Source organism: Thunnus albacares, chromosome 15, assembly GCF_914725855.1.
Source record: "Thunnus albacares chromosome 15, fThuAlb1.1, whole genome shotgun sequence".
NCBI lineage: Eukaryota > Metazoa > Chordata > Actinopteri > Scombriformes > Scombridae > Thunnus > Thunnus albacares.
Genome location: NC_058120.1, coordinates 18,850,483 through 18,873,562, shown reverse-complemented (window position 1 = coordinate 18,873,562; position 23,080 = coordinate 18,850,483). Strand labels below are relative to the sequence as shown.

Genomic DNA, 23,080 nt, shown 5'->3' with positions numbered 1-23,080 from the left:
AGCCTCATCCTGACATGACATGAGGACAAAAAACTGTATTTTGTTCGGTGCTAAAGTCTTCATGCACTTCATTATAACATAAACAGCTGAGACCAACACTGCACTCACCTCAAAATAGTCCCATAAACTGTGACAGAAACTGTACTACACTTTCTGTTAGAAATGTTGTGTTTGGCACCTTTAGAGAAAAGACTCAATTTACAAAAGAAACACTTGCATTGCTATGTTTTAATCTCACATGGCTAGTATTCACAAGCATAATGAAGGTGTAATTGACAAATGATACATAATTTGATATTATATAGAGCAGTTTCAGTAGTAACGGGTCAGGGATGAAACTCATTTTCAGCAAATGTTGTCTATTTCTATTTACATTGAAGTTACTTGAAATACATTTATATAGGAAGCAACACCACCGAGACACAAATGTCAGTTATTGGTATCAAATTACCCTTATTCATAAGTTCAAGTATTTAGTGTTGCCATTCTTAAAGTTAGAGTAGGGAAAATATATGTTGCTGATATCACAAAAACATTTTGGGAGCATAAAACAAAAACCCACACGCATCATGCACATTTCATTTAAGGACTATCAGACAAACATACAGTGCTTCAGATCATTTAAAATTCATGTATTGCACATGTTTACCTGGTAAAAGTAAAATTTGTTGAAACAATTCAGTTAAAATGATTAAAACATAAGGTAGCTCTAAAATAGAAATGTCTTGTTTGCTTCAATCCAATAACAGTGTCATATTGGGAACAATATCCACCACTCCATCACTGATAGTGATTGTATTAAAAATCCATAAAACTCCAGCTGTTACAGTACAGTTACTGGATCCTGTGAGCTACAGAGGGTCACACGCAAAATCTATGGACTAATACAAGCTGTGTTCCTTTATCTCAATTTTAAAAATAAGTGGATTTACATTTTCGTTGACACAGGATTAGTACCACATGCTGTAATAACTGTCTTCAATGCAGCATATGGAGCTAAATGTAAAGATCCCTATGTAAACAACAGCTGGTATGAGCTGGCTGTTAAACAATGTGACACTGTCTTCAACGACCTAGAGTATAATCACACAATGTGCAGATATAATCAAATATGTATATATTTATTATTTGTCTATTAATATTAGACTTTACTTAAGCATATTCACGTTAACATCATCATTCCAGTTTTTAAATAAACCTGGAAAAGAGCTAACTGCTGCAGAGATTTCAATGACATGATTTGGCTTTGAGTTTATCACCAATAACAGTATTTGAAATCAATCTACGGTCATGTAGCCCTCACTGTCGATCACAAGTATAATATATAAATATAATATAAATCCTGTTTATATTATGCTGCATTTTTAGCACAGTTAATATAAGATGTCACTATAATATACAACTTTTCTAAAGTTAACTTGGAAATATTTTCCTAATTTTAACTTTTCCTTTACTTTCTGTGTTTATAAGAACCTACTCAAAAGGTTTCCAAAATATGTCAAGTTTCTACATTGTGCACACAGATAAACATCCACTGACCAACGTCAGTGACAGTGCATTTTTGGTCTATCAAGGAATTACAGAATGAATCTGATACTTGATGGTAGAAACAGTAAAAAATGAACTCAAACCTCATTCTGAGAGTTCAGGCAATGCAATGCGTGTTATTAGCACCAATATCAAAATGAGGAGCTGGTGCACACGTCTAGATGGTACGGTTTAATAAGACTTTAAATATCAACATGTCAGGTAGTCAGGTAGTGTTCCATCAGTAAGTTTGGGAGCTCTCATATACAGTGCAATGTCATTCCTTTTGACACATATAGATTACAGAAAAAAACAAAAAAACAAAACAAAACAAATATCAGTGCTGTAAATCCAAAGAGGATTAATTCTTTTTCATTAATACTTTGATTCATTTTGTGTACCCAACAGGGAGGAAATAGAGGAAAATGTGTGAGAAACACGTTTCCTTGAAATAAATGAAATATCAGGAATAATGTACGAATGCTACAAATGCCCAGTCACTGATTAAAGGGCTCTAAAAGCAGGATAGCATTAAAAACTTTGCCATCTATGATCCGCTGAAGAAAAAAAGCTAAAGTAACGAAGATGACAAAAATGAATGTGCCACTACTGTACAAACCACTTTTCAAGTAAATGTGGGCTTAGAGGAACTGAACCCCTATCAGCCTTGGATCAGCAGTTGGAGCCACGTTTGTACCCTGCAAACTATGTTTCTACTTAAAAAAAAAAAACACCATTGTGCTGCAGCACAGAGGTGATGCTTTTTACAGTTTGATTACGAGAAAATTAAATGAACAGTAAATATATTAAACATATTTTCATAAGGTTGCTGTGATTTAAAACAAATGATCCACAAAGGATAATACAGATTATATTGTATCGACTTTTTAAAAGAAATTAACACAAAAAAATAAAAAAAAAATTAAATAAAGAAATGGAAAAGGAATGACACTAGCTGCATGTAGTTGGTATGAGAGCTCAACCAAATCTGGAAATAAGAAACGGTCCATCTCATAAAATCATCCCCTGCCATCAGGGTTTTCTACTGAAGACCAACAATGAACTGCAGGCTACGTTTCAGTAACGCAGCGCAGGGCATGATGTGACCTTGTCATTATCAGTAAAATTGACTAAATTGTAAACTGCAGACTGGATTCAGACTGAAGCTTCAAATCTACAATGGTGAGAAGGCATAGAATGGAAACTGGGCCTCATCCTCGTCCACAAAGAAACACTGGAAGTAGGGCAGCTCTTCTGTGGAGGGTACAGGACAATATGTTTCAGTACAGTTCAGTTCATCGTGTTCTCTGTGTAATATTTCAGTTATGAGAAGGGAACATGTGCTCACCATCCATAAGAAAGCTGTCTGATACAGCCGGCTCTGCTAGGAAATGAGAACATAGTGTTCTAGTAATCATAAAACTCTCCAATATTATCTTGAAATACAAAACTATATAGTACCTTTTACTTTTTCCTCTTTGGTAGCTTTCTTCTCAGCAGATTTTTCTGCAACAAAAATAGGAATTTGTGTCCATAAATACAGTAAATAAAGATCTGTTGATGTATTTTGTGCACTCTGAATCTATCTGATTACAAATCTAAATTCAAGATACCTTTCTTTGCCGACTCCTGTATCTCTTTAAGAACTCTGTCTTCTGTATATAACAACAAAAAATCAGTCAAAAATTAAATTAAATTCAATCCTGCAGAGAAAATTGAAACTGCTACGAGTATTTTGATATAATTCACAGACATTTTTCTTATTTGATTATGTCAATGCTCAAAGCTGTTTTATGAATGAGTAATTCAGCTCTACAGCAGCACATTTCATTTTCTTTTCAAGCTCTGGCTTTGTTCTCTGTAAATAATCAAATATAAATACTACTCATAATAAGTCAAAATGATAAAGCAGCTTTTTCATCCTCTTTCATTTATGAAAGCTTCTTTTTTGCAGAAGTGATTTTTCATACAGCATATTGTAGACTTGATTATATAATTATACTAAGCTCATTCCATGCTGTACCTTTCTTTGTTGCAGCAGGTTTGATCATTAGTTAAGTATGTTGGTAAGAACTTGTTTAACATTTTACACCCAAATTAAGGTATTTTTTCCTTCTTACAGCTATAAGCCTATGCAGTGTATGGTTTACCAATTTCAGGATGACTGACAGGAACAATGTCAGTGGTACACTTAGCAGCACTTTAAAATAATATATGTGGTTATGAAAAGACAAGCTTAAAGGACTCGTAGCAAAGCAAAAACTGCATCACAATCAACTTCTCAGTGTTGTTCATATTACCAGCATGCATGTTCAGAAAGATACTGGAAAATAATGTGAAACTACAATTATATGGTTATTGTTTATAAGCCTTAGATTTATAGAAAATAAGTCAATATTGAAATATTCTGTACAAATTTCAGATTTATTATAGATTTTTTTCTTGCTGAGTGAAAACATCTACAAATCATTATTTTAGATGTTCTTAAATTTATGGACATTTTCACATTCAGCAGGAAAATATTGCCAGCCTTCAGCAGCAGCAGGTTCAACTTTTATCCTTTTATATTCTTATAAGTGAAATAGCCATTTCCCCTTTTAGTAATCAAAGAACTACTTTTGCAGTGGCCTTCATGCTGTGATCAGATTGTAAACAGATGATCACTGCTGGTTACATAAAGTGCTGCCTCTACTGAAGCACCACACATGTACCTTTCTTCACACGGACTGGTTTGGTCTTTTCCTTAGACATGACTGGGCCATCGGGGAGAAAATGCAATTGATAAAATACACATTTCTTAAATTTGTGGAAGTATTTCTAGTGAAAGGGTTGCTGCATATTTGATCAATTTTTAAAAAATTCACTGTTTGCACACAGAGATGAACATTTTACCAGTATTCTTACTGGTATACTGATCTAAATAACAGTGATAAATAATCCTTGTACTCAGCACTGTACCTTTCTTCACTGCAGCAGGTTTGTCTTTTTCTTTACAAGTCTCCAGTTCTGTGAAGGGAAAACTAAGGTTAAATGTCAGCAATTGGCACACAGATCTTTACAGCAGAAGCCACAAATACCTCATTTTCACATTTAATTAAATCACAGCATTAAATCACAGCATTGCTACTGCAAAAAATGCATTTCTCAAAGCCTGAAGCAGCTTCCAAAGCCTGGAGCTCATAGAACTAGAAAACTATGTTGGAAAGTAAATTTCTATTTAGCAAAGAGACACATTTGATTTATTCCTTTCCAATGAGCTGCTGGCTTGGACTTTTCTGCAAAAAATAAATCTTAAGTGTTCTTTCACTTTCACACAATTTTAAAAGTTGTGCACAGAGCCAGAAGACTTTTGTAAGTGATTATCAAGCTTTTCAGACTCTTTTCAAACATGGAATTGAAATATGGCACTATCTTAACATCACACAAAATGTTGACTATGTCAATACATATTCTGGGAAAAAGACTTGAAAAAGACTTACTTGGTTTGGCTGATTTTGAAGCTTCTGGCTCTATGCTTTGTTTTCTCTAATGTAATCTCTACTGCAGTGACTTTTTTATGTGGCCTGATTTGTGCCAGATCTGCCAAACCAGAGTAAAAAGCTTGAATTCTCCTGATATGTTCACACATTTCAACATTTACAACACATTGTTAATGTTTGGTGGGTCGATGGGCCTCGGTTTTGAAATCTAAACTCTTTGCAGTGGTGACTTATAAAGCCTAACAAAATCTTTGTATGCTGTGCTTTGCAAATCTATCAACTATGCACAAATAGCTTAATACTTGGTGTCTTCGAAAGCATATTTCTAAGCATCACTGCAAAGAAACAGCTGTTTGCCCATGGAGCTGCTGCAGAGAAATCATTCTCAATTTACTGTGCAAGATGTTCTCTACAATATATCATTAATAATCTCACAGGCAAAATGCTTGTTTCCCCCCTGAGCCATCCAGTCAGAGCTTTTACAAATACAGATCACTGTAATAACAGGTTTCTACTGAAGCACAACTAATGTACCTTTCTTCACACGGACTGGCTTGGCCTTTTCCCTCAACATGGCTGGGCCATTAGGGGGAAAAATGCACATCATTAAACTTTATTTATAATCATGAAAGGCACATAATTACAACATATTAAAGGATAATACCCCACTGACACAAAGAGCTGACTTTTAAAATTTCAGGACATGTATATGTCACCTATCATGACAATGTGTCAAGTAAATGTTGTTGTACCTTTTGGTTTGACTTTCTCCTCTGGGACTTTTGGCTCTGAGTAAATAGGAATGTAAGCATGTGCTGATACTCAATAAATTGCTTTATAGTTATTCAACTTGGTGACAAGTTAGATAACAACTGAGATTTAATGATGCTACCATAATATATGTTAAGATGATGACAGTAATTTTGTTAAAGTACAACCTCAGAAAATCATCTGTAGGCTACCTTTTTTCCTTAGGAGTGATTTGACCTTTTCTTTCTTTGTTTCCTCTGATTTAGAAGGAGCTACTTCAAATGAAAAACAACATTTCTTAATTTGTGAATATATATATATATATATAGAATATTATGCCGTGTCTATCATGATTTTTGTTTTGCTCCAAGATTTACCTTTCTTTTCATGAGCTGGTTTAGGCTTCTCCTTTGTAGCCTCTGGCTCTGAATAAAACACAGGGTGGAAATTATTTAAATTGTTGTGTTGAGGACAGTTATTTTTTTTCAAGTAATGATTTATGGATTGAAACTGCATTACCTTTTTTGGCATGAACTGGCTTAGCCTCATGTTCTAAGGATAAATAAGTGGATCTCAGTCAGTCACTCTATGTATTGATTCTTAATTTCTGATAAGTGATTGATTTAACGGAACTATCGACTGAAATCACATCATATTCTTTCAAGATTTTTTAAAAATGTGTGCTATAAAGGGTGAGAAACTATCTGGCTTTGATGTTACAGGAAATGTAATTGCTGTGTGTGTGAAGCTGATTGACTTTAAAACCATAAACTTCACTATATTCTATAGAATATTAGAGACAGAAAATGCAGATTTGCACCTTTCTGTGAAGTTTTTGCTTTTGCCTTTTCTTTCAGAACAGCTTCTACATTAAAAAGAAACATTATGATGCACATATGATGCACTTCATAAATCACATCTAAAATATAAATCTAAAAACATCTTTATAAAAGCTGTGTAAACCAAAGACGTACCTTTCTTCAATGGCACCACCTTCGCTTTCTCCTTTGTTAGAGAGACATTTTTCTGTGGGGCTCCTGCTTCTGTAAAAAATAATAAATCAGTATGAAAATCAACTGCTTGATTATTTAAACATGAACATAAATGTTGATTAGTGTCCTCTTACCTTTGACTACCAGGGATGGTTTTATCCTGAGTGGAGCAGTTTCTAAGTAAAGAAATTTTAGGTTTATCATTCCAGAAGATAAGTAATAAAATGACCCTAAAACTATAAAGCTATAATAATTACTCTGTAATCTTACCCCTCTTTATATGAACTGGTTTGGGCTTCTGTTTTGAAACCTCAGCTGCTAGAAAAAAAAACATATAACATGATATTGTATGTATGTATGTATGTATGTATGCAAAGCTAAAACGCCTTGATGTTATGTTTAATCCTTTGAAATATTTAAAATGTGACATACTTGTCTTTGCAAATACTGCTTTGACTTTCTCCTTTGCCACCTTGACATCTGCAAAAGTTAAATTCATGAAAGCATACATACATAATGCAATACATGATTATTGCAGAGGTAACAATGCAACTCATAAATCATTTCAGAAAAAGGATAATTACCTTTCTTCATAGGCACTATTTTGACCTTCTCTTTCACCAGAGAGGCATTTCTGGCAGTGCCTCCATGTCCTGTCAACAGAGATTAGCAAATATAAATACACATATGTAACTGGAGTTTAATATTTTCTGACATGCACCAGTCTTACCTTTTTTCAAGATAACTGGCTCAGGCTTTTCTTTTGGAGCAGCTGCCTCTGTTGTCAAAAGCACAATGTTTCTTACAGCAGGCTAGGTTTTTTCCCCATTATTACAATTCATTATTTTGCTGTTTGATAATTAAAACATCAGCAAAAGGTTGTAGCTTGTAAACTATGTTACCTTTCTTAGCTGGAGCTGCTTTGGCCTTTTCCTTTGGAACCTCTGCGTCACAAAATAGGGCACAAAAGTATTGTTAGCTTTGCCTTTAGATCACTTACTTTTAAAAATTAACATTAAAAACCTATGCATCATAAATTGAAAACCTTACCATGGCGGTGTATAAAACCTGCCACTTTGCAATTATACATCAGTAACCCAGCGCTGCAGCTTGCATGAAAGACAACATCACATTCTAATAAAATCTATAATTTTCTTCATAGGAGTAACCACATCTGTCAATGTATTCTCAAAAAAACACACACAAAAGAAATATTGTTCATGTAAACTACAAACTGTGTTTATATATACGGTATCTACAGTAAATTTACCCTTCTTTGAAGGAGCATGTTTGGCTTTTTCTTTGGTAACTTCAGCATCTAAAAATATGGAAAATAACATAATGACTATAATGAAGTCACTCATGATCACTGAAAACCTGTTTAATAATGTTCAGTATATGCAGTCTATAGTGTAAATTAGAAAAAAAAGACCTGTACTGTAAAATAGTGTGCTGTAAAAGGACTTTAACTTTCTTTTTTTAAAATATCTTTTTGGCATTCTGTCTTTATCTGAAAGTTCATAGTGAAGAGTCAGAGGAAAGAAGTGCTACAAAGGTTGCTTCAGTCTTTACCTTTATGAACAGGTGTAGGTTTGACCTTTGGTTTAGAAACCTCAGTTTCTATAGGAGAATATATGAATTTAATATTATCTTCAACAACTTGCATAAGCACCGTTCATAAAGGGTTTTGAAATCAATCCTACCTTTCTTTGTTGGGATTGTTTTTTTCTTTTCCTTCACTTCATCAATATCTGCAGGATTAAAGTAAATGCACATGTAGTCTTTGTGATAATCATAACTGATCGAGCTATAGCTCAGTTATAGCTATAGCTGGGTTATTGTCCAGTATACTGTACAATAACCTTAGCAGGCGATGATGTTGTCTAAATTAATTATTTCTCTAATCTAAATATGGAATGAATGTAAAATATTAGTATAAGATGATGCTGTTAGTGAGACAGTCACCAGTTGGGTTAGACTGCAGCATCAGTTAGTCTTTGCATTACCAGGTTTTCCAGGTTTACGTTTGATTTTTTGTTTTGATTCCTTCCTGGGCTCCTTGGGAGCTGCCACTGGTGAAAAATTGTGACATCAAAAACCCCTTAAGTTTCAGGTACAGTATTAATAAAGATCACAAATCATTATGTGACACCTTCTTAACTACCTTTTATGTGTAGAACACATAAAAAAGTGTCAGCATACTTTAAATTATGCATAATATCTTGATAGAATATGATTAAGTATAATTCCTACATTGTCCATTTAAAGTGCGAGGGAAAATTAGGTTATAGACATCTAAACAGCTAAAAAACATCATGTCTTACAATTACTGACTTTCTAGAATTTAGAAAAGAAAAGAAAGATGTGTATACCTTTCTTTGTCTTTGGAGGTTCTGGTTTGGCTTTCACCTTAGTAACTTCACGACCCTCTATTATTAGGGAAAATTTGAAAATATAATCCATTACATCTAAGCCACACAGCTGCATCTACTGTAATTCCAACACTGCATCACTGAAGCCAATAGTAACATGTAGTGGTTATTTTTCTATTTTCATTTTAGGATCTCTCAAACAATTCAAGGAGGAGTAATTTAATCACTTACTATGCCAGATTTATATAACATGTCATATTTTTTAACTTCTTCATGATTATGTCCCAATCCAAATCCTTTTTAAGACTTGTGAGAAGTTTGTGCTAATAATTATCTGAATTTCATGATTGATGATCACTTTCTAAGTGACTGTACAGTACACCAGGTGATGGTGAATAGCTACATATCTTCTTAGGATTACTACTAGAACCTCAAGCTGCAATTTCCAATCACACTCTGATGTTTATTTGGGGTCAGAGTTGTTTATCATCATACACACTGCAGCTTTAAGTTCACATTTGGTTAAACTGTTACTCACCTGTTTTTGTGACATTCATATGTTCCTTTTTCAGGACAGGGATTATGTGCTTTTTAGCAGCTTTCAGGACCTTTACAGGCTTCTTGTGTTCAACAGCTAGAAAGGAAGGGAAAACTGGGTTAGGGTGTTATTTAACTTTATTCTGTTTTATGTCTTTCATTTTAGAAAATATGGTATTGTAGGTGAGTTCTGGCTGTTGTAGACAGATTTGAGTCTGTTACATTGCTAGATTCAGAGATGCTTAGGAGACTTCTACCCTTACTGGTATCAAACCATACATTGCATTTGAATTGCTGATATTTCCTGTTGGCATCCAAATACTCTTTTGCAAGCAAGCAAGCACTTCTTTCTTACAGATCCTTATAAATGTGTCATTTGTTGCTGTATTTTGTTGCTTTGGCGCCCTCATCAGTAGAATTAAGAAAGAGCAGCAGTGGAATTTTTTGCAGTGGTGTTTCACACTATTCCCTTCTTTGCCATTCATCATTTTGAGCAGGTTGAAAAAGGAGCATTTGTTAATTTGTTTAAGCCATTTGCTGTCAATTTTGTATGAGGCCTGTCTCTTCTCATCTTTTCAACTCTTTTCTTATTTTATCTACATTTAGCTGGGTGTAAGCTGTGCCACTGCAAAATTCTTTAAAAACTGAACATAATGCTAAAACATCACAGTTCTCCATGCTTTTACATGTTGTCTTACCTGCTTTTGTTACATTAAGATGTTCCTTCTTCAGGACAGATGCAACCTCCTTCTTGACTACTTTAATCCCTCTTGCAGCCTTTTGGGGTTTAGCTTCTGAAATAAAAAGGAAAAGCTGAAAAAGGTTTCACATAAATTATACAGTAGAAAGAAAGATATCCCTCATTCATCAATGGACTCCTTTCAATTTGTTTAGCCATCTTTATGCTCCAGACTGGCCCTCTCTTTGGCACTCTCTATGACTAACATCAAAACTACAACTAATAGTTACAATACCTGCATTAATTAGGAAAAGTCAATGGATCCTTATATTGTTTGATGGCTACAAACACTGCATTGCTGTCCTATACGTACCTGTCTTAATGTCTTTCTTCTTTGCAGGTTCTTTGTCTTCTTTGGGAGCCTTCTTGATTTCTTTCTCCTCTTTAGAGGGCTTTGTTGGTTCAGTTTCCTTCTTAGAGGTCTTCTTTGGTTCATGTTCTTCTTTGTGAATCTTCTTGACCTCTTTTACTACTTTAGAAATCTTAACCTCTTCTTCTTTAGACAGCTTCTTTGGTTCTATCTCTTTTTTGGTAGGCCCTTTTCTTTCTTTTTCTTCCATTTTAGGATGTTTTGAAGGTTCTTTTTCTTCTTTAGAGGGCTTCTTTGGTAATACCTCTTCTTTGAGATGCCTCTCTTTCTTTTCCTCTTTCACCTCTTTAGAAACTGGTTGTTTCTTCTCTTTTGAGATCTTTTCTGGTTCTACTTTTGGAGGTTTTGCTACTACTTTCTCTTCTTTTGGAGGCTTTGTTACTTCTTTGGCCTTCTTAGGTGGTTTTTCTGGTTCTTTTTCTTCTTTTGAGGGCTTCTTTGGTTCTCTTTCTTCTTTTGGATGCAGTAATTCTTCCTCCTTTTCTTTGAGATGCTTTTTGAGTTCATGTACCACTTTAGGATGTTCTTTCTCTTCTTTGTGGAGTTCTGTTGGTTCTTTTTCCTTTTTAGTTGGTTCTTTGTCTTTTCTGTGAGGTTTTTCCTCCACAGAAGGTTTCTTCATTTCTTTCTCTTCTTTAGGAAGCTTCTTCAGTTCTTTTTCCTTTTCGGAAGGCTTTTGAACTTTTTCCTTCATTTTTCTCTTTTCTTCAAGAGCCTTCTCGTCTTCCCTCTCTTTCTTGGACGGCTGTATTTTCTTTTCTTTAGATGGCTTTTGATCTTCTTTCTCTTCTTTAGAGGGCTTCTTCGCTTCTTTTTCCTCCTTCTCTTTTTTTAGAGGTTTCTTCACTTCTTTTTTCTCTACATGCTTCTTCTCCGCTGTCTCTTCCTTAGAAGGCTTCTTGTCTTCCCTCTCCTTCTTGAAAAGTGTCACGTTGTGTGGCATCTTCTCTTCTTTGAGATGTTTCTTCACTTCTTTCTCTTCTTTGGGATGTTTCTTCTCCTCTTTCTCTACTCTATGTGGTTTCTTGACTTCTTTCTCTTCTTTAAGAGGTTTCTTCTCCTCTTTCTCTTCTTTGAGATGTTTCTTCTCCTCTTTCTCTTCTTTGAGATGTTTCTTCTCCTCTTTCTCTACTCTATGTGGTTTCTTGACTTCTTTCTCTTCTTTATGAGGTTTCTTCTCCTCTTTCTCTTCTTTGAGATGTTTCTTCTCCTCTTTCTCTACTCTATGTGGTTTCTTGACTTCTTTCTCCTCTTTATGAGGTTTCTTCTCCTCTTTCTCTTCTTTGAGATGTTTCTTCTCCTCTTTCTCCACTCTATGTGGTTTCTTGACTTCTTTCTCTTCTTTATGAGGTTTCTTCTCCTCTTTCGCTTCTTTGAGATGTTTCTTCTCCTCTTTCTCTACTCTATGTGGTTTCTTGACTTCTTTCTCTTCTTTATGAGGTTTCTTCTCCTCTTTCTCTTCTTTGAGATGTTTCTTCTCCTCTTTCTCTACAGTATGTGGTTTCTTGACTTCTTTCTCTTCTTTATGAGGTTTCTTCTCCTCTTTCTCTTCTTTGGGTAGTTTCTTGGCTTCTTTCTCCTCTTTGGGTGGTTTCTTCAATTCTTTCTCCTCTTTGGGAGGTTTCTTGACTTCTTTCTCCTCTTTGGGAGGTTTCTTGACTTCTTTTTCTTCTTTAAGTGGTTTCTTAACTTCTTTCTCTTCTTTAGGAGGTTTCTTCTCCTCTTTCTCTTCTTTGGGTAGTTTCTTGGCTTCTTTCTCCTCTTTGAGTGGTTTCTTGACTTCTTTCTCTTCTTTGGGAGATTTCTTGACTTCTTTATCTTCTTTAGGTGGTTTCTTGGCTTCTTTCTCTTCTTTTAGATGCTTCTTTTCCTTCTTCTCTTCTTTGGAGGGTTTCTTCACTTCTTTCTTTTCCTTAGAAGGCTTTAGTACTTTCTTCTTCTGGGGTTCTTCTAAAAGCAATTAAGAAAGTGTAATTTACATGTCTGTAAATGTCTAACAATGAAGGTTACCTGGTCACCTGTTATCAAGTGACCTGAGTTATTAAGAGAAACTAAGTTGTAAGTTTACATGTGGACATTTGAGCAATATTTTATTATTACAGAAGTGTAATTACCTTTGGGCTTCTCTGGTATCTTCTCAGTAGGTTTTACCTCAGGTTTGGCCTCCTTCTTTGGCTTTTCTTCCTTTGGTTTTATCGCCACGGTTTTCTCAACTTTGGTTTTGTTCTCCTTTTTCTCCTCCTTTTCAATTTCTGTGGCTTTTAGGTCTGTATGCAACAGTACATTTTCTTAAGAAAAAACATCAGGTGTTCACATTCTTGTCTTCACATAATAATTTCACAAGAATATTACCTTTCATAAGGGCATCTTTAACTTCTTTTATAGCGTGTCTTTCCTTTGCATCTTTGAGAACTGAAGTATATCATACAAAGATATATAAAAATATACAGTATTTATGTAAACAGTGCAATTTGCCTTTTTCCACAATATATGATTCAGGCTTGTGTTATAGTCATAGCAAAAGATCATGCTTGCATAAGCACTATAAGCACTACTGTGCTAAAAACACTGTAATTAAAAACACACCACAAGCTGGATGATGTTCAATAGGTAGAGCTGTACAAAAAAGAATGATATTGTGTTATTCAGTGAAAAAATTTCAGTGACAATAACTGTGGAGGGCAGGCAGGACAACAAGACAACAGTACATCAGTACATTGACTAATGTCCTCATCTTGAAACCTAGTCCCTCTCTGTACTAATGACCTCAGCTCACTGCCAAAGGCAATGACTGCATGCTTTAAAAGAGGAACATATTAGCACCTTGGGAAATAGATGTCTTTACTGAGTCATCAAAAAGAAAAACAGCACAGTTAAGGGGGCTGTAACTGACAGTACCGTAATAGTCTCAAGATCCTTTTTCCAAGTAACTACTCACACCCAAGTTAGGATGAGTTTCTGATCTAAATAAAACTTAACTTGATCTGTTGTGTCCATCTTTATTTGCTTTTCAATTAAGACCATAATTCGTCTTTTAAAGGAAAGCATGAATATTTTTGGAGATATAAAATGAGAGGATCAATGCAGTTTAATTGCTGTGTTTCTAGTAGAGACTGGTCAGGGACACAAAATTATGCAATGCAAGGCAAAGACATGAGTGGATGTGATCAGTAATCCCTCTCGGCAACTCTGATTGAGGTGAAGACATGTCTGGGCAAGTAGAATTTTGCTACCTCAACCTGATCAAAAAATTTGCACGTATCCCGAGGTTTTGTATCTCCTATTCTTTGTACAGAGGTAAGTAGGAAGGGGTGTTGAAGGAAAATAACAGAAAGAACTGAAGTTACTGGTGAATTTTGAAAATAGTCACACCAATATAGCACAGATGCAGAGGTTGCTAGCTAGCTAACGTTACATATAACGTAATCTTTACAGTCAAAACATGCTGTTTAGCGAAAGTCCAGTGGTCAAATTCACATATAGAGCATAAATTTGTTTTCGTATTCAATATGAACACATCCTATAATTAACAAAAGACATCAGAAAAACAAACTTAGATTACCCATCAGCGACTGGATCCAGAATGGGTTTAGTTTAGCTTAACCTAAAAACCGCAAGCACAGGGAAATAGTAAGCCTTACAACAAGTCCAATTTCTTATTTGATTGTATCCTAAAAAGCTACACATACATCCAAGTGTTACCTGGGTTTTGTTTGGAGTCATGATATTGTGAACAACTGGAAACCATATGAGGACTTTTGAGCTGAACTGTTGCAGCTTTGCAGTTTCACTCTATTTCCATTTTGTGCTAAGCTAGGCTAAACACATCCCGCACCTGTCTGTACTGGACACACAGATATTAAACTGGTAAATTCTCCTTCTCAGAACAAGTGAATTTCCTGAAAAGGTGGAATGTTATGTTTTTTTTAAAAAAATTTTTATCTGTAATAAGCCTGGCCATTTCTATCATGAAAACTTTGGTTTGGTTTAAAACTTTGATGTTCTGCTTAGTGATTATTAATAGTAGCTACCATCACAAAAACAATTCACAAACATAATTTTAACAAAAAAACACTGAAATCGAAATATGAAACATGTCACATCAACCACCGAACAAATAACTGTTAGGCCCTAACAACTTTAGTCATGTCACAACCAACACATTTAGTAGAAAAAACCCACATTCATCATGTTACAAAATGTTAAGAAATTGTAAATATGATAAAAACGTACAATGTCATTCAACATTACATTTTTCACTCATCACTCAGAAACATTTTCATTATCAGATAATGAAAGAATTATGAAAACTATGTGATGATAATGGTAAAGATTGTTGTACCTTTGTCATGTTGTTTGTGTTCTTCTTTGTGAACAGCTCTGGATCCGACTCTTCTGACTCTCTCAATGGGAATATGAACCTTCCTCTTTCGTTTAGGTTCAGTTTTCCCGTTCTCGCTGTTGTTGTTGTTCTCATCATGATCATCGACGATGTCAGCGTGTTCGTCTTTGTCGTGAACATGTGGTGAAGTCATCATTTCTTCTTCATCCTCATCATCAGATTCAGATACTAAACTGTCATCATCGAGCTGTTCAGCTGACAGAATTTCAAGATGAAGATGTTGGACTGATGGCTCTTTTTCTTCTTCCTCCTCTTCTTCCACTGCCTTATCATCTTCCTCCTCTAGAGCCTGATCATCCCAATCAGTTTTTACAGATTGATCTTTGACATCAGTATCTTCATCACCATGAAGATCTTTTTCTTTGTCATCTTCATGGTCATAATCTCTGGTCTCCATATCTTTATCAATGGTGGCAGCAGCAGCTTCAGTCTCCTCCTCCTCCTCCTCTTCCTCCTCGTCAGCCTCTACAACATCTTCTTCTGTTATTGCCTCCTCCTCCTCACTCTCCTTCTCCTCCTCCTCATCTTGTGCCAAAGCTTCTGCCAATTTGGTCTCCTCCTCCTCCTCCTCCTCCTCTTCCTCTTCCTCCTCATCTTCAACCATGTCTTCTGTTTTTGTCTCCTCCTCCTTCTCTTCCTCCTCATCTTGTCCCAAAACTTCTACCAATTTGGTCTCCTCCTCCTCCTCCTCTTCCTCTTCCTCTTCCTCCTCTTCTCCCAAACCTTCTTCAGTTTTGGTCTCCTCCTCCCCATCTTCCTCCTCCTCCTCCTCCTCCTCATCTTCAGTTTTTGTCTCCTCTATTTTCTCCTCATCCTCATCTTCTACAAAATCTTCTTCAGCTTTGGCCTCCTCCTCTTCCTCCTCCTCCTCCTCCTCCTCCTCCTCATCTTCTACAAAATCTTCTTCAGTTTTGGCTGCCTCCTCCTCCTCCTCATCCTCTTCCTCCTCCTCCTCGTCCTCCTCATCTTCTACCACCTCTTCTTCGGTTTTTGTTTCTTCCTCCTCCTCTGAATATTCAACCAAATTTTCTGCAGTTTTGGCCTCCTCCTCCTCCTCCAGCTCCTCCTCTTCCTTTACTGCAGCCTCCTCTGTTTTAATATCTTCTTCTTGTTCTTGTTCTTTGTCATCATCCTCTATTTTGAAGTCCTCCTCCTCCTTTTCTGTGTCAACACTTCCTTCCTCTTTTTCCTCCTCCTGCTCTTCCTCATTTTCCATGTGTGCTCCATCCTCCTCTGTTTTAATCTCCTCCTCCTCCTCCTCCTCCTCCTCCTCCTCCTCCTCTTCTACAGCATCAACCTCTTTTGCTTCTTCCTGTTTCTCCTCCTCACTGTCAGCAGCATCAAGGATTTCCTCATCTTTCAGTGACGGTTCGAGTTCTGTTTCTTCAAGGCCGGCATGTTTCACTAGTGGTGTGATAGCAACAAATTTAATCTCTCTTTCATTGCATTCTTTAATCTGACTAACGAATATGACTATTGAGGAAAAATCATGTGAATACCATCATCTTCCTCTGTCTCTTTGCCATCTGCTTCAGTTGGAACCTCAGCCTCCTCCTCCTCCTCCATCTTTGAGTCTGGGGCTTCACTTATCTCCGGAGCAGGAACAGCTTCATGTTTGGCAGCGTGCATGATCTCTGTAACTGTATCATTAACCGATGTGACCTCTCTTAACAGTTCTTCACATCTTTGGCTTTTAAAAAGTAGGTCCAAACTTGTTTTTTTCGTATACGGGGACTTTGATGGAGTAAAATGAGTGATACATTCATACCACAATAAAGTATACACCACATGCTGTAGTTAGCGTCCTTCCCTATTTGATTATGAACATTTTGACTGTTTTTTGACAGTTTTTTTCTCTCAACACTTTCCAAAATAACTTTAATCAATAATTACAATAGGGCTTTGCACCGGTAGGTGCTCGGGCCCTAATAATCTCAGCGCTAACTTTTAAAGCATGTGGTGTAAACTTGTACGATGTACACACAGATGAAATGTCATTCAGAACAAACAATATAAATACATGATGTATCACAGATAAATTGTTTTACATACAGATGAAGGTCAGTCACTTAGTCGGTCGTACAGAAGATGCTTGGACAATGCGGGAAAGGGACACAAAGGAATGCAACTCCAAAGGACACATTTTCATGCTTAGTATTACACAGAAAACCCTCATTTCAAATGAGTTTTGAATGAGTTTGAATGAGAATGAGTTTTATTTTGTAAATTCAAAGACCTGTCAGTGTGACAAAGGGTGCGAGTGATGCAGTAACAAACCCATAACAACTTGGTTGTATAGAGACATTTATTCCAATGAAATTATACTGCAGGTATGACGCATATTTGTTCATGCAGTAAGATTATTTAAATGATTTAATAAGTGAAACATGGAGTTTATTCAAACAAGACTGACATACAGTTTCATAGTACACCAGGCACACAAGGCAGACTTCAGACAAGAAGTGGTAAGAAAAACAAAAAATTCAATTTCATGCATGAAAGGTCAGAAACAGATATAGAACAAACACCCAAATAGGTCTATGCACACTATTTGCCGCCAACACACATTGCACTTGTCCGAAGTAAACATAAATAGTGTACATATCCAATGTGTATTCTCTTACCTTTCTCGAAAGGTGGCAGAAATTCACCTACATTTCAAAGAAGATTTGGTAATTAAAGACAATAAGCTTGATTTGTAAAGAAGTTATTTTTAGTGTGGCAGCAAAGAGAAATAGAAGAATATTATCAGTACTTACCTTTCCTTCTGACCAAATTAATATCAGCCGGAGAAATTTCATCTAAATAAAGAGAAAAAAAAAAGACATACTGTGTGATTGTTGTTTAACTGACACAAATACATAAAAACTGTAATAAAAAAGTGAAACCTTTTTCAGTTACTACATCTACAACTGGTGTGGCAAGAGGTTCACCTAAAACAAGAAAAAAAGAAAGAAAATGGTTTTTTTTAGTATAAAGTGTATTTTTAAAATCTTTTCTGCAAGTCTAATAGCATCTTAGCATAATTTTGTGTATAACCAATGCAAACAAGCATACCTTGATCACCAACGAACATGCTTGATATATAAGCCATGAACAAATCTTTCTTGTCTGAGACCTCCAACACAGCGTCTTCAACAACTTTCATGGGGTCAATGGACACCTCAGGCAAGATTCCTGAAATATCAACACACCACACAGTGAGTAAAAGCTCTTCACAGTATTTCTGACACCATACTTTATATTCTTATATCTCTTAATTCGTGGAAATGTCTAAGTAGTCACAATATAAAATGGGATGGAAATTTTCTGCCATTATATGTTAAAACAGACCTTGTTCACCCATCAGCAATGTGGAGAAGTAGCTCACAAGCATGTTAATCTGTTCTGTGGTGATTTCTGCTGTTCTCTTCAGGACTGCCATAGGACTGAATCCCACAGAATGCTGGACATCTGATCAACAAAGAAGTCAAAGCAATTATTTTCATGAATAAATATTTAAGATATAATTGAGTTTGTAGTTGAAGACTGCAGCTGTCAGGCTACAGAGGAAACATTGTAGAGGTTAAAATCCATATTTGATATTGTACTTGTTAATGCAGCCAGTATTACATCCAAGACTGCAAAAAGCACATTCTGGATGTATCCTGCTATTCCACTTACAATGTCATTTTTTGCTATGTAGACATTTTTAAAAGACAATTAAGGAGTTATCACTACTACTACTACTACAACAAGCTTTTAGTGCCATAGTTAGTGGACCTTCATCCTTTTAAATTTGTATTTTAGCAACCAGTTTAGTCTAATGTACAGTGCAATGCCATTTAGAAACACAAACCAACAGTTTTCGAGTAATTTAGTAAGTAATTTCTAGTATATGTAGCAACAAATAAGGATTCAATAAGACAGGCATGATGATATTTCATGTACATATTGCACCACAAGTAATCCAAAGGTTAAAACATGAAGCAGGTACCTTTCATTATATCCAGTACACTGTCTAAAATGAAGCAGAGCGCATCCTGGATGTAGCCCATTATTACACCCACAGTGTCATTTGTAACACTGAAGACATTTCTGCCAATTACCACGGGGTCGATGAAGCCAAGGTCAATGATTCCTGAGGGAAAAAAACAAAACGAAGGAGTATAGAGAACAGATATGTACAACCAATACTATAGTGTTAAATTGTAATTTTAAAATGTTAAGAGGTTACAGATTAAGCAGAATGTTAAGTACCTTTCGCTACATCTAGAATACTGTCCAAAATGGCACAAAGCACTTCCTGGACGTAGCCGCCCACTTCACACATAAGCTCATTAGTAACACTGAAGACACCTCTGCCTATTACTACAGGGTCAATGAAGCTGAGGTCAATTTTTCCTGAGAAAAGCACAGACATTTGTTAGGGGAAAATCACTGATTAATACTTAAAGCAGACACTTGAGCTCAACATAAAGCAAATTATTGAAGTAGTTTAAGTAATTGGCATGATTATCATGTTATTTGACTGGGTGTGAAACATGGAAGGCAAATAAAATCTTATATTCAAATGTAGATTACAAACCTCTATTTATAGCCAATATAATATCAATTATAGTATCCATGATAGCACAGAGTGTGTCCCTGATGGATCCCACCACTCCACACACGAGGTCATTAGTTGAATGGAAAGCTCGTCTGCCGATGATTACAGGGTCAACGTAGCTGAGGTAGAAGTTTCCTGGGTTTTGGAAGGAGATTTTTAGAGACATGGGTTCATCACATTTATATAAAAATGCTCTGTTCCTGAAAGTTTGCATATTGTTCGAGTATTAGTGTCGTTTCATACCCTCCTCATCTGAGAAATATCGAACAAATCCATCCTTTGCTTCTGCTATTTCATCTGCCGCATAAGTGGCAGCAGACATGGGATCACTTAAATCAGGCGCACATTCTAGGGGTGCAGAAATGAGAGTCAGATATTACAGTACTTGCTTTTAAACATAACAAAGTGTCTCATGCATGCCAGTTCACTACTGTACCTTGAAACTTATTGAGCAGACTGGATACTTCATCAACAGCATCGTTTACAGCTTGCACAGGGTCCGTAATGATTTGCTGAATGTCTGAGAGTACCAACAAACAGACATACTGATTAGTCTGCATGTCTGATGACTGAAATGACATTACATTAAAAAGAAACCTTTTTGTTTAGGTATTTGTGACTTACCAGGGACTGCTTTGTACTCCACAAAGTCAAACATCACCACTCCCACCACCACCCAGGACAGCAGAGCAGCCAGAGCAATCATCAGCTCCACAGACACTCTCAGCTTATTGAGGAGCCCCAGACCTTTAGGTTTCTCAGAGCTCGCCGGTGGTGCTGCGGCTGCTGCATTGGGCTCACTGGCGGCGGACGAGGGGCCGGATTTGTCCCCTTTATTTGGAAAAACAAAAAGATGCTAAAGTCACTTTGAGAACTCTCAACATCATCAAGACAGACCTGTTATTGGTCAAAGTACTGATGGTTATGGTGTTTCTTTTATATTGTTTCTGACTTTTTAAAGCTTCTATGCAAGAACAAGTTGTTATTATTTATTTTTTGATTTGTTGTATGTTAGGTTCATTCTTTTACAGTCAGTCTGACTGAATGGCAGGGCAGATATATCAGCCAATATTAGCTTATCACAAATGTATTAGTATCTGTATATATATATATAATTCTGGTATGTGATGGCAGGTAAGTAACAAGAAATTGCTCTAGAGAAATGACAAAGATATTTGTTGAAATGACATATAGTGGTTTGTCCATAGTTTCATAGTTTATTTTTCAACTGTAAATGTCCCACTCAGTACATATCTATGTCACACTTCTTTAATGAACTAATTTAAGGGATCCTTTTGAAATGTGTTTTTTTCAATGTCATGTGTATATGTAAAAAAAAACAAAAAAACACTGCAGATACATCGTTGTTGGATTTTTTAAAAATCCCTAAAATATTGATATCAGTACCTGCTTTAAAAATTCATTATTAGTCTGGCTCTTGAAAATATCCTCTCACAAAAGCTTCTTTTTGCTAATTACAAAGTTCCTAATGAATGTTAATTGTCCATTTCCATTTTGATAAAAAGTTAACAGAAGATCCTTGTGTAATGTTTCCAGGGCTGCAACTAACGATTATTTCATTACTGAGTAATCTGATTATTCTCTTTATGAATTGTTTTGTCTACAAAATGTCAGAAAATATAACTTCAAGGTGATGTCTTCAAATGTCATGTTTTGTCCGAAATTCAAAAATATTCAGTTTATTGTCACATTTGAGAAGCTGCAACCACCAAATTTTTAGCATTCTTCCTTCAAAAAATTACTAAAACGATTATCCAATTAGCAAAGTAGTTTCTGATTCATTTTCTGTCCATCAACTAATCGACTAATCATTGCAGCTCTAAATATTTCTACCTTGAATATCGATCTGGTCCATTAATATGTTCTTATAAAAAAAAATCATTCCTTTTATGCTACGACTTTAACACATGCCTTAGTCAAGTCTCTGACCAGGAAGTCACTGTATTGTGGCATGTATGGAAAAAATGATGTTCTTCCAAAGCCACATTTCATGTCTCATCATCTTCTCACTGCGGCTAAACCCTGATAGGTTAGGAATATTTCTTATTTGATAAAAGGATTTAAATCACTATATGGTTGAGACAGTGTGTCTGACATGTGTGACAGATTATATGGCGTAGACAACCGCACTTTATCTGATATCTCATGCATTTTGCCAAATGAAAGATAAAAACAGGTTTAGCAGGACTTATCTATCAGTTCTATAAGTTTTCCAAACATGATTCACAGCTGTTAGGCACACTGGAAAATGTTTGTGCAGTCTTTAATAATGTTCTCACCATCACTTGTGCTTTCCAGCTCGGAACTGGTGCCAAGGTGCTAGAGACACATTCCAACTGTGAATGAACTCTAAGCATACCTGACTCATGATTCACTTCCACATATACAAGTGCTGCGATATGAAAAAACACAAAACAGCTCCTTCACTCCTCTGAACTATACAGGACGGACAGGTGGTGTCACTATTTCAACACACATTTGCTCTGTGGGGGGAGCTGCCTGTTTAGTCAAGCCCTGAAGCTTCATCAAACAAATGATTTGGTTGTAAGATATCATGTGTTTGAGCATATTACATTAAAATACTTTTTTTTAAATGGCAAAAAGAAGTTGTTCGAAGTTGTTGGAAACCTTAATGTCAGCAACAGCAGCAGCAGTTATGTGTCTCATGTCACAGGAGAGCAACGCTAATACTCTGGCTACATGATATCCTGTATTTATAGCAACCAACTTTCAACACATTTTCCTAAGAGGACGCAACCTATCAAAACATTGCCATTTTTTATTTATTACATAGCATTTATTGTTGGGGATTTGGTGCCCAGTAACAAACAATAAGTGTTGTTAATTTCACAAAAGTGAGGTTGCAGGTATAACAATCCTACCTTCAGTCATGGTGATGTGGAGACTATTTCAGTTATAATCCTTTGAGTTGGGGGCAAAGCCTCATGCAGAACTGACTGGAAACGCTTCAGTAAATCCAGTCAGCATCCACTTGTCAGTTAAATAGAGTCCCAGTTAGTAAATTATTCCATTTCCACTTGGTGATTACAATCTTGTTTCCCGACCCATGTAATCCACAGGTTGAACTTCTCCAAGAAAAAAAAAAAGAGAGAAGAAAACGGAAACTAAAATTTTAAGATTACAGGTGTTGGGGAATTTGGAGCTGCCGGTGCGACCGCATTGCAGAGGGGAGTCTGGGGATGGTGGGGCAAAGAAAAGCAAAGCAAGGGAGGAAAGAGCCAAGCTAAGCACAGGGCTGGGTTGGGTGACGGGGATCAGACAGAATATCCCACTCAGTGTTAT

At 36.0% G+C, this 23,080-nt stretch overlaps 2 protein-coding genes across 43 annotated transcripts; both read right to left on the bottom strand.

The window, feature by feature from the left end:
- Positions 1 to 208: 208 nt before the first annotated feature.
- LOC122998146 (triadin-like) lies at positions 209 to 12,239 on the bottom strand. Of its 42 annotated transcripts, none has more exons than XM_044374815.1 (28): positions 12,220 to 12,239; positions 10,710 to 11,766; positions 10,356 to 10,451; positions 9,659 to 9,754; positions 9,121 to 9,177; positions 8,755 to 8,820; positions 8,452 to 8,499; positions 8,321 to 8,368; positions 8,019 to 8,066; positions 7,651 to 7,692; positions 7,479 to 7,526; positions 7,333 to 7,401; positions 7,181 to 7,228; positions 7,019 to 7,066; positions 6,883 to 6,924; positions 6,731 to 6,799; positions 6,577 to 6,621; positions 6,276 to 6,308; positions 6,134 to 6,181; positions 5,969 to 6,031; positions 5,759 to 5,794; positions 5,541 to 5,582; positions 4,486 to 4,533; positions 4,239 to 4,280; positions 3,141 to 3,182; positions 2,989 to 3,033; positions 2,876 to 2,908; positions 209 to 2,781 (listed from the first exon to the last, which is right to left on the bottom strand). In XM_044374815.1, the coding sequence occupies exons 2-28, from the start codon at positions 11,707 to 11,709 to the stop codon at positions 2,702 to 2,704; spliced, it is 2,382 nt and encodes a 793-aa protein (XP_044230750.1). In that variant the 5' UTR covers positions 11,710 to 11,766; positions 12,220 to 12,239; the 3' UTR covers positions 209 to 2,701. The 42 variants fall into 42 exon arrangements, 37 of the variants coding, with proteins under 37 accessions (XP_044230750.1, XP_044230752.1, XP_044230754.1 ...); XM_044374817.1 differs by having other exon boundaries at positions 2,876 to 2,911; positions 5,969 to 6,028; XM_044374819.1 differs by having other exon boundaries at positions 2,876 to 2,911; positions 6,577 to 6,623; positions 6,736 to 6,799.
- On the bottom strand, positions 11,775 to 23,080 carry LOC122998555 (golgin subfamily A member 6-like protein 22). Its single transcript, XM_044375485.1, has 17 exons — positions 22,660 to 23,080; positions 20,381 to 20,587; positions 20,193 to 20,276; positions 20,000 to 20,104; positions 19,736 to 19,891; positions 19,145 to 19,288; positions 18,502 to 18,621; positions 18,226 to 18,345; positions 18,057 to 18,101; positions 17,928 to 17,969; positions 17,793 to 17,819; positions 16,668 to 16,808; positions 15,109 to 16,572; positions 13,119 to 13,178; positions 12,881 to 13,033; positions 12,259 to 12,716; positions 11,775 to 11,804 (listed from the first exon to the last, which is right to left on the bottom strand). The coding sequence occupies exons 1-17, from the start codon at positions 22,667 to 22,669 to the stop codon at positions 11,775 to 11,777; spliced, it is 3,366 nt and encodes a 1,121-aa protein (XP_044231420.1). The 5' UTR covers positions 22,670 to 23,080.

Coding starts and splice junctions, on each gene's coding strand:
- LOC122998146 (XM_044374814.1), bottom strand. CDS start 11,709: ATGCCACACAACGTGACACTTTTCAAGAAGGAGAGGGAAGACAAGAAG. Junction 4,534..5,540: donor GCCAGTCCGTGTGAAGAAAG/GTACATTAGTTG, acceptor TTCCCTTCACAG/AACTGGAGACTTGTAAAGAA. Junction 3,034..3,140: donor ACAGGAGTCGGCAAAGAAAG/GTATCTTGAATT, acceptor TTTTTGTTGCAG/AAAAATCTGCTGAGAAGAAA.
- LOC122998555 (XM_044375485.1), bottom strand. Junction 20,277..20,380: donor GGAGTACAAAGCAGTCCCTG/GTAAGTCACAAA, acceptor TGGTACTCTCAG/ACATTCAGCAAATCATTACG. Junction 16,573..16,667: donor AGAGACAGAGGAAGATGATG/GTATTCACATGA, acceptor TCACACCACTAG/TGAAACATGCCGGCCTTGAA.